The sequence below is a fragment of the Nansenia antarctica genome (assembly GCF_963989245.1).
Source record: "Nansenia antarctica genome assembly, chromosome: 4".
NCBI classification, from domain to species: domain Eukaryota; kingdom Metazoa; phylum Chordata; class Actinopteri; order Argentiniformes; family Microstomatidae; genus Nansenia; species Nansenia antarctica.
Window position 1 is genome coordinate 53738095 of NC_137689.1, and position 11267 is coordinate 53749361.

General features: G+C 43.6%; 1 protein-coding gene across 1 annotated transcript in view; it reads right to left on the reverse strand.

Moving 5' to 3' along the window:
* The window catches only part of brinp1 (bone morphogenetic protein/retinoic acid inducible neural-specific 1), a gene marked incomplete at both ends in the record, with an annotated part of 76317 nt that extends 65907 nt beyond the window's left edge, over window positions 1–10410 (reverse strand). The window contains one exon of the mRNA XM_080530276.1: window positions 10190–10410. Within this exon, the coding sequence (XP_080386402.1) occupies window positions 10190–10410 (221 nt within the window). The remainder of the gene's footprint in view (window positions 1–10189) is intronic.
* Window positions 10411–11267: the final 857 nt, after the last annotated feature.

The following is an 11267-nucleotide window of genomic DNA, read 5'->3' on the forward strand; positions in this document are numbered from 1 at the left end:
AATTAACACATTTGGATCATGTGCTACATTATTTGAACAAGTCCTCTCTCTCTCTCACTCTCTCTCTCTCTCCCTCTCCCTCTCTCTCTCTCTCTCTCTCTCTCTCCCTCTGTTTCTCTCTCTCTCCCTCTGTCTCTCTCTCTCTCTCTCCCTCTGTCTCTCTCTCTCTCTGTGGCATTGATAATGTCAACCTGTTCCTTCTCCGGATCACCGCTACACCTCTTCAAGATGTGACATCATACAAAGTGTTTGATGTCCGCAGAGTCCACCTGTCCTGAACGCTGACACCGGGCTGGCACACAGAATGGAGGGAGAGAGAGAGAGAGATATTACTTCTATCTCAGAACGCGAGGGCTTTAGTTTTGGGGAATGTTGACTTTCAGTCTGCCAGTGTTGTATGAGCTGGCACTAATCAATTTCACTGCCTGTGTATTTAATAGCTTATATCCTCAAAGCGTACATTTCTCCTCTAACCCATTGTTGGAGAGGTTGAAATACCATACTCAGCAGAGACATACAGAGAGAGAGAGAGAGAGAGAGAGAGAGAGAGAGACAGAGACAGAGACAGAGACAGAGATTGAGAAGTATTAGGAAGGAGGGTAAGCTTGGTCAAATTCAGGCCACATGGGGGGAAATAGAAGGTATTTTGAGGATAGTTATGACATCCTGTATTATTATTATGGTACAGCATAGAGAGTGGTTTTCGTAGAAGATTTTTGTGAAAGTCTGTTACTTAGTTATTGTTTCTTACAGGGATGACTCATCGACGATGTCATCCCTGTGACCCTAGATGACCCTGGAATGAACTCTCCATAGGCAATATGCATTATGTCTTACAGCATTATCCCCTCAATGATAAAGCTCTGTTCTGCTGCACATATAATGTGTTCACATCATCTACTCTATACCATGTGCCATTCATATCTACTCTGAAGTGGATGATGCTTGATCATTATAAGGGCTATCCCAAACACCATCAGTCACTCGATACTGCTTGTATGATCAATATGGAAGGATGCCCGAAAACGTCAATGAAATGGAATTTGAACACAATACTGAATCATCATCAGTAGGCCTATACCTAAACAATATCACAGCCACAGCTGTAGTATTTCAATCAATTCAATTTGTCAGCTACGGTATCAGCTTCGTCAGGATATCCAGCGTGTTGTGATGATATGAGCCTGTGAATCTGATCTCATCAGGAAAGAGGATCTCTTAATTCACTTTAATCTAGAGTCTTAAACGGGACATGATGCTGGAATCAGATCTAGGAGAGAGCGACCTGAGCGTTTCACAAAAAAAAAAGTGAAGTAAGGACTGCTGACGAACATGCCTGAGAGAGACGGATAGGTTTGCATGGAAACTCATTTAGGGGAATTCAATATACTGCCTATTAGAGGAGAGAGAAATTATGCCATATGATGATGAGTCGTATTACATTTAATTCCACAGAAGGCTTTTAAGTGATGTTATTTTAGTCAAGATGACAGTGCTGAGTCTCTACCTCTTGAATATTAGAGGTAAAAATAATGATTAAGACATAAATACTGTATATAGGGGGTAACCTATAAAGGTAGACTTTTTATTTTATCTTTTACATAGAACATTCTAGTTTCCACATTATGTAGACACTGGTATGGTGCTGGAAATAATGAATATGAGGGGGGAAAATATGCATTGTTTAGTGGAAAACTAGTTTGGTACAGTATGGTTATCAGGGTTTTTCCTGCATTGAAAAACTTGTTTTGCCCCGCCTAAACCTTCTAGGAGGAATCGCAGGCGCTGCTAGACTATCGTTACGTTATATACAAAATATCCATGGAAGACTAATTTGTGCAGAGATATTTACCCATTTAAATAGTTTGGCTAATTAGGGATTAACTGCAACTGCGCCATTACAAAGGTCAGAGATTGAGATCGTTTTGGCCCCAAGACCTCTAGTCATTCGATTTACCAGATAAAACTGCCAGACTTCCAACGTCAGCTATCCTGAGGGAAACTTCAGGATAAACCAGCTACTAGAAGGTTCGATTAGTCTTTCGCCCCTATAACCAGGTTGGACGACCAATTTGCAGGTCAACACTGCTACGGACCTCTACAAGAGTTTCCTCTGGCTTCACCCTGCCCAGGCATAGTTCACCATCTTTCAGTTCCTATCGCACGGGCTCACGCTCACGCGCTCACCTCCCCACATAGAGGGCGTCTTATTTACAAATCCTCTAATAAATATTTAAAATGTTCCCATTTTTAATGTTTGTCACGGAATGATTCTAAGAACAAGCACCAGGTTTGCGGGCACACAAAAACAATTTCCGCATGCAGGGAAATTGCTTCAGGCCCACTTCTACCACCTAAGCCTTATTTTGAGCCAGGAAAACCCTGACTATGGCTCACACTCATTTTGATTGATAACACAATAATCTTCAGATTTAGATGTGTGCTGATCCAATGCATTCAAAACGAGATTTTGCAACAAAAAAAAACATAAGGCATTATGAAGGTCAAGTGAAGCTTGCAGTAAAATGAAGCTAATGATTTTTGCCAGCTGCTCCAGATGCTGTGTGTTGCAGGCCATCCATCTGCTGCTGGTCTGAATACACCATGTAATAACTCCCTCTGATGCCCTACATCCAAGAGGAATAGCAGGTCCAAATCAAATCCACAATGTCATACACTGCAGAACATAATCTGAGGAAAAATGGTACTCTGTGAAATGTGTGGTATGTATGCTATGTACAAACAAACAGATTAGATCTTCTTTTTTTTTTCAGAGATTGACAGGTGAGAGAGAGGAGAGATGACATGCAGGATAGGTCAATGGCCAGAATCGAGCTAGAGACCCTGCGATTACGTGGCATGCAGCTTAGTGAGCTATGCCACCCAGGCTCCCCAAATATTATTGGTTCTGGTTTCCAATAACAGTACACCTGTACACATTGATACATATGAACTCGACTAGGATATCTATGAAACATATTTGAAGACTGTGGTATTCAAAGGTTCTTTCTTGTCACATACTCTGGGGGCAGAACACCGAAAGAGCTCAACAGTGTTACACACATACAAATAAGCGTCCTAAATGTTCAAATACTCCCTCCCTAAATAGATATATATACAATACATGGTGAGTACCCTAGGTACAAGACGTTGCAGTATCTAGGGTGTGGCACCTCGGTATCTATGGTGTATCCATGGTGCAGTTTCAACTGTACATGATGTGCCCATCTCTGACTGTACCCCTCCCAGGGGTGATAGTGATGTCATTGGTGAGTCTTAAGGGACTGTTGTAGCCAGGCAGCATGGTTCCATGCAGTGAATTAGTCAGTACTTAACCCCAACACTTCCTCCAGCTCAGCCTCTCCCTCTAATTAGGGCCTCTCTCCGTCAGTAATTAACTAATCCCACGACGGGAGCTGATTATCGGAAGGTTGGAGAGCGGATGTGACAGAAACTCCCTTCGCAGATCACCGTTGTTGATTTCCAAACTTACAGCTGAGCCACTCTTCTCTGCTCTGCCCGTCTTTTCCTCAACTTCCCTCCTCCTCTGCCGCTCCTCTCTCTAAGCCTCCTTATAATTTTCAATCCTCTCCTCTCCTCCAGCCTCCCCTCCTTTCCTTATCCGGAGCCTACCCCTTCTCTCCCCAAGGCTCCCTCTCCCCTCCTCTCCTCTCCCCTGCATCCCCTCCTCTCCTGTCTCCCAGCCCATGATTATAATTAGAGGTGCAGTCTGTTCGATAGAGACGTTGTTGTTTTGGTTTTGATGCGGTGCAATAAAACTGGTCACAAACATAGTGTGGATCATGCAGTAGAGGGAACAGTTAAACTGTGCTCTCTGACGGTGTAAATCACTGGCGTCATGGATATAAAATCCCCATTGAAGCTAAGTGACCACAGATGGGAGGTTGGTATAATGATTTCCTGCGTGTACTGCTCAGATGGTGTCATAAGGGAGCTCCTGATTATGTCTCACCTTGAGTCTGACCTCAATGTCAGCCTGCCTGTCTACACTATCCCACCATATACTGTACCTTCTATCTCTGACGCCGGGCCTACCAAACTCTCTCTCTCTCTCTCTCTCTCTCTCTCTCTCTCTCTCTCTCTCTCTCTCTCTCTCTCTCTCTCTCACACACACACACACACACACACCATGTTGCCCTCTAATGCCTTCTCTCTTTCCCTCTCTCTCTCACTCTCTCCCTGCTCCTGCTCTCTCATGCACTCTCTCTTTTCCTCTCTCCCCTCATATCCTCTCCTCCCCCCCTCTCTCTCTCTGCAGAGGGTGGACTGTGGCTGCCCCCCCTGAATTAAACATTCCCCTTGCCTCTCTGCAGATCTGCCGACTGCATCTAAATGATCCACCCCTTTGCTCTTTCTAATTACTGATGGATCATCCAAACTCATTCAATTGGGCTTTGTCAGTCTGAACAGCACAATAAAAAGGAAAAAATCAGTCTTGGCTGAAGCAAAGGACCCTTGCTACAACACCATCAGCCCAGACAGACGGTTCACGGTGAATGAACGTATGACGGGGTTCAATCGTCTTCACTGGTGCTCTTCCTTTTGTCCTCCTGATCAGATCAATAGCCAGACTTTGTTATTATGGGGCTAACAGCGCATTGCATCACCGCGACTCGCAATGCTGTATACATCACACGTAAAAAGGTAAACGTAAAGCATCAAACAGATAGACAGATGTAAGGGTAGAAGGATAGAGGGATAGCGCTAGTAAAGGTGCGGAAACAAAAGACGAAAAGGTGAATGAAAGAGTGAGTGAACCCGATATCTGTTTGATGAGCGGTGTAAAGAGGAGGTTAACCAGGACAGACAGAGTTTGAATATGGAAATGGCCTGTAGGAAAAGATCAGACGAAATAAGTAATAAGACTGATCAGGTGATCTCATGTGAACTGATTAGAAGACTGTCTAATTAAAGCTGATGAGAAAATGTTCAATTATAGGGGCGCATAATCTCCATGCATTAGACAAATCAAGGCTTAATTGGCTTGCAAATGAACGGGGATGTCTTGTCTCTCAAAACCTGCCCACAAGATCGTAGCTACGTGCTAAATGTTATGCACTTGTGATGTGCTGGGGGTTAGCTTGAGGAGAGTGGTATCTAACCGACACTCTGATTTCTACCATCACCAGCCTCCCATGGCTGACGGATGTGTTTGTCCAAGGATGCAATCAGACCCAACCATAACATGTTTTCATCCAAATAGTAGGACACCGATACTAATTTTGGTGGGTATGCTCAACTCTGGATATGCAGCAAAAAAGATGTGTTGTCATGTAAAACATTAAAAGCTTACGTCAAATGGATTACATGGAGTAAGCGAAATAAAGGGCAAACCGTGTGTGTGTGTGTGTGTGTGTGTGTGTGTGTGTGTGTGTGTCTGTGAGTGTGTCTGTGAGTGTGTGTGTGTACTATGTCAGTATAGTGAGATTGAGGATCTCTAGCTTTCCCACTCAAGATGAAATACGGCTCCACAGATGAAGCTTGTGTTATAAAGTGCTGAGCACTAAGTGCCAAAGTTGTTGAGTTAGGTGCTCCGAGGCCTTCTGCGAAAATGGCATTTTTTGAAAAATCGGTTCCATGCCTGTCATCTTTAATAAACAGCCTCACATCTCTTGACCTTGACAGCAGTTTTGATGGCTGCGTCACTGCTGTATAAGCAAAGAATCAATCTGTGCAGGCAAACAATTTACGCCAGGCGTATTTTTTTCCCCCTTCATAATCATGTTGAGGACGACCACGAATCGAATGTTTGCAAAAATGCCGAAACAAAACTGAACCCAAAAAAAACAGGAGCGCTCCTGACACAGCCATTACTGTGGACGTCAGAGTGATGCCTCGCTGTAATGTTTGGTCTGTAGATCGTTGTAAGGCCTAATCGATTCCAACCCTGGATAGATTTTCACTTGGTGATGCATCAGGGGACGATGACAGTGTGTGGCAAGCCTCTCCCTCCCTTACATTCACCACAATCTTCCATCCCAACTTGAGGCCCGATCAATAAAAGCCATGCCATTTTCATAAACATTTTCATTTTAAATAACACCCTCTGTCTCACTCCTTTGATTACTGTATAATGCTGATCTGAAGCCTTTAAAATGCATTAATGGCAAACGCAGATTTGCATTTATATTGGATTTCTACGCCACAAGAGGACTTGAGATAGAGGCCAACAATGACCACACACAGAAGCAGCGCATCGTCAACTGAGACAAGGGCTACCTCATAACAGACTACAACACCACAGAGGGAGAGAGAGAGAGAGAGAGAGAGAGAGAGAGAGAGGAGGAGAGAGAGGAGGGAAGAAAGAGATAAGGTAAGGGGAGAGTGAGAGAAGGTGGGGAGAGTGAGGAGAGAGGAGGGGGGGGAAGCATGGCTGTTCAGGGCTCACTCTAGCACGGATTGATGCCCCTAGTCAATAGCGTTTCAATCTCAGAAGAAAACTGCGACACGCCGTTATGCCTGAAAGTGGCTGTCTGGTGGTATGATGAATACTGTACAAGAGACACACACTCATGCATATTATATGCATAAAGGAGGGATGGAGAGAGAGAGAAAAAGAGCACTCTGGTTGGAGATTACAATCGACAGCGCCTCGTGGCACCCGCAGATTATTTAACCGAAGCATTCCAATTATTCCTGAGGAACGTAGGCCGGTACCTCTGGAGGAGGTGAGGGGGAGGGGGGAGGGGGAGGGGGAGGGGGAGGGGGGAGGGGGAGGAGGAGGAGGGTGGGTTATTGTAGCCCCGCCGTATGTGTATGCATCTTTCCCTCCAAGTGTAGGTGACCTTTCCGCCATGTCGTCCTAAATCGTAGTGTTTGGCTTCCAGGTGGAGGCACGCTGTCCAGGTTATTGAAGATAGGAGGAGAGATTTGTTTGTTGCAGATCCGGTTGGCATTGTCCAGCAGCAGCAGCGCACAGCCTTCAGGGGGTAATCTCTCTTGATAAGGGACGCTGGGACGAATGGAAAGGATGCTTTGTCTCCCTGCAAATCTGATTCAACCACTTTTCAACCACTAAATCGCAAAAGACAGAGGCAGCTCCCTGGGGAAATTTACAAAGTGATTCACTCCTCATTGCGAGTTAGCATTGAGGGTTCATTTATTTATTTATTTTCTGTGCTTGCTTACTTATTTCTGAGCCAAAAAGTGGTGGAGTACAGGCTTGGGAGATTGCAGCCAGCTATCACTGTAAGGTTTTGGGGAACCTTGGTTGGGAGACATTCTGGGACAGCTTGTGGTATTTAATCATAAATTATTCCATTTCAACTGTGTTGTAATAATCCATGTTCTTGGAGCATTTATGCCAATTTCACAGTTGAATACTTTTCATAGATAATTGGATAGTTTTCATGACACACCGTTCATTTCAGCAAAAGCTTATTTCATATTTGCCCAACACCACTGGTGTTTGATGTGCAAACATTGGAAATGTGACAGTAGGGTTTGGTTGTTTAAAAGGTTCTGTTGGCTCTACACAGAAACCATAGTATATAAATCAGTGGCTGTAAATAAAAGCCGTGGCAAGTTATTACAAGGCCAACAGTATTTCATCCTGAATTTATTCACTGCGCTGAAGTATTCTAAATGTCGTATTATGTGCATTTGCATATTGGACCGAAACACACTGAATATAGAACCGCGATGGGAGGGGTCCAGAGGGAATTGCTGCCCTTTGTTTAAAAAAAAAAACTTTTCATCAAATAGGAAGACGTTATGTACATATCAGCAGGGCTAAGTTAAGTTTTCAACCACGTCCTTGCTTGCATCCACTTGACGGATGAGGCGTGCATCCACTTGACGGATGAGTCCGCCCGTCTCGTCTGACAGTCGTGCAGATGTCTGACAGATGTGCTTGCAGGTTTCATTTTTAATGAGACGTGCACTGTATTCCGCTCAGTATTGATGCAGAATCGAACCGTAGTCACCTGCAGCCCACGCATGACTGCAGAGCGAGGAGCCCTAAGAGGAGTGTGGGATGTGGGAATCAATCGTTTACCTTTGTGATGTGCCATCCCAGTCTGTCAGGCTCCACAATATGCAAATGCAGTGTTTACATGTGACAATATAAAGACAGGGAAGCCAGTTGAGAGTAGAGACCGTGGGGCTTGTAGGGGCTATCAAGAGAAGGAATGAGAGAGAGAAAAAGAGACAGAGATAGAGACGCTTGATGATATGTTGAGGATAAGTCTCTCTCTCTCTCTCTTTCTCTCTCTCTATCTCTAGGATTCAAGAATACAGACATTTGTAGTGGGAAATCAAAGCACTTTCCTCTGAAAGCGAAGAGAAGCTCCTAGTTCTGTTTGCCGTACCTTGTCAGTCAATTGTGAGGAGATTTGCAATGCAAAGAGAGAGGGAATCAAAGGAATGATATTCTGAGTCCAACAACGGCAGTTCATGTATCTCAAAACACACCGCGTGGCGCTTAGGAGAGCATAATACATGAAAGTTGATGCCTGTCAATGCCTGACAGGGGAATGTCAATGGTCTCCGATTTGCAACACAACAACATTTTTGACAATTATGCCAGGTTTCGAGGATGCCAGACAGTTTGAGTGAGGAATACTGTAGTCGTTTGTATGTGTATACAGTGTGTGTGTGTGTGTGTGTGTGTGTGTGTGTGTGTGTGTGTGTATGTGTGTATGTGTATTTGCGTGCATATGTGTGTGTTATACTATAATTGTCAATGTTGATCACTGTCATATCCTGTCCCTCAAGGCAAGCCCACACACAACCAGGCATGACAAATACAGTTGTATAAAAAATTACAATGATTGTATCCTACACTGACTGCCCTGCCTGAAGCTGCACTTAACATTTCACTTGTAACTGTTGGGTCTTCACTTACCGATAAACCCAGCAGCCCTAAAGAGTTTCTCCATCACACCACGACCATGCATTAGCACACCACAATGGACACTAAACACTTTAAGTCCACTAAAACACAAAGCAACAGAATCAACACGTAGGTAAGACTGTACGTTAGGGCACTCCTATGCCTGTGTAGTTACTGTAATTACACTAGTAACATTGAATTTACAAGTCCTTATTGCATTTAACACTAGAACAGCCATGCTTTTTACTATAAGAGCCACCTCGGGGCTCAAATGACCATAGTCTTTACAATGGAAAGCTGCTATTTACACACAACGAACACTAGTTGGCCGGCTTGTAAATTAGCCAGCCTCCTACACAGAAAAACTGCACAATAGCTTTATACTAGCTTATCCTGATGTGATTTTCAAAATGTAAGGATAGAGTGCAAAGATTATTTTTTTTAAATTACTCACCGGGTCAAATGACACCACCCATGGCTGTTCGAATGTTAACTCATAACAATTATATATTACTATGCAATTACAAGGAAATAACCAATATGGTCACACCAATTATATAATTACTACACAGATATAGGACAAACTTAATGTAAAGTGTGACCCACAAGGTAAATAGTAAGATGCTATATTTCATCCAGACTGCCAACCCATGGCTTCTGTGTATTGTTTGTAGTATCATAGCTGTAAACCCAGAGGCATTCAGTCTGAAGGGCCAATCAGCTGAAGGATTGTTCTGACCCCATCACTCTGCAGCTGTCTACCCCTTTAGCACCACTGTCATAATGATTAGCCTAGCCACAACGTGCTAGGCTAATAACCACAATAGTTGGAATTGCATAAACAATGCATTTATAATGCAGTGCAGATATACAAAGCTAGCCTACAATACTAGCTATTGAGGCCCAATAGAGACCAAAGCCAACCAGTAATTATTTATTGGAGCATTGTTTTGGGATGGGAAGCAAACAGGATAAGACATTATTATAGACTATTTATGAGAGGTGATTATTTGCAGATCAATGTGTGAATGTTAGAAAAGATTTAGGGAATATTATTTAGTATTTAAGCTCCAGACTTTTAGGAAAGGAAAGGAAAACTAACAGCTATCTTAGGGAGGTGTTTTTCTCATTAAATGAGAAAGCTTTCCAACACTCTGGAGAGTGGGAGTAAGTGACTGTGTAAAAAGGAGCTATGCTTTCACACAAAACTTTTACACAGAGAACCTTCCTTTGTACAGTCAGAGAGTCCTCAAAATAGAAACAACATTTAGGCAGAAAGTGTCTTAAAACTCCTCGGCATCAGAGCCAGAATGCAACGGTAGAAGGTGAACTCACCTATAAATTTTATATCGGGTTGTAAATCCTTGGCGGAATCTTTCCACGAAGGAGAGGTAGCTCCGAGAGTGGTGGAAAGGTCCGCGGTCGGAGATGAGCCAATCAAACTGCTTGGTGACATGTTGGTCGACGGCGGCGGACTGGTCGTGGCGGGAAGACTGAACTGTTATATGGTCCCATATAAACAGGAAGCAGATGACCTCAATAAACCTCCAGTTCATGCTTTTCTTTCAGCCGCTCTCTGTTCATTCTCGCTCCATTCTGTGGAGACCTGAGAGAGATGGACAGAGAGAGAGAGGAGTAGGGAGGAGAGAAGAAGGGGGGGGGGGGGGGTATAGAGAGAAAAATAATAATATCAGACATGATGAGTCGCAAAAAAAGAACTGGTTTGGGAGCAACAAATGGGCTGGTAGTGACAAATCAGAATGGAATTAGGCTAATCACGTTGATGAAAATTTAACAAGACAGTGTCACTGGAAGGCTGTTTGGGAATGCAATATGATTGTGTATTAATTTCTGTGTTGTTGTTGTTGTCGTTGCTTTTCTATTTTTTTCTCCTGAAATTTCACCCCTTGTCTCCGACTTCGGAGTTCACATGCCCAGATTGCAGCTCTCCATGCTAACGAGGAACGCTGCCCTTTTGCAGATAAGAATGAATTATCTCACTGGATGTGTGGCCTTCTCTCTCAGCAGACTAATTGGTGCCATGATAAGTTCAGACAAGGTTAAGAGGCTGCTTTATGATATGTTATGACATCAAGATGGTAACATTTGGAGAAGAAGGCTGTCTCCCCTATTCCCTCGGGTATAAATTAAAGGCAAACCTTTGTCTATCGGCATGAGATTTCATAGATCGTTAGAACGTCCCCTCTGCTGCGCAGTCGTGTTTTCTCTAAAATAAAATGAGCATTCACTTAAGAAACATTGATTACCTCTCTGGGATGCATTGGGAAGGTTAAGACGACACGTATTTCAGAATGTCGCGATGTCGTTTGAAGGGGGCCGTCTGCCAGATCAATAATCTAAACACGATGGTTCACGGAAATTGGACGTATTGACGATACAGGGATGAACAGTG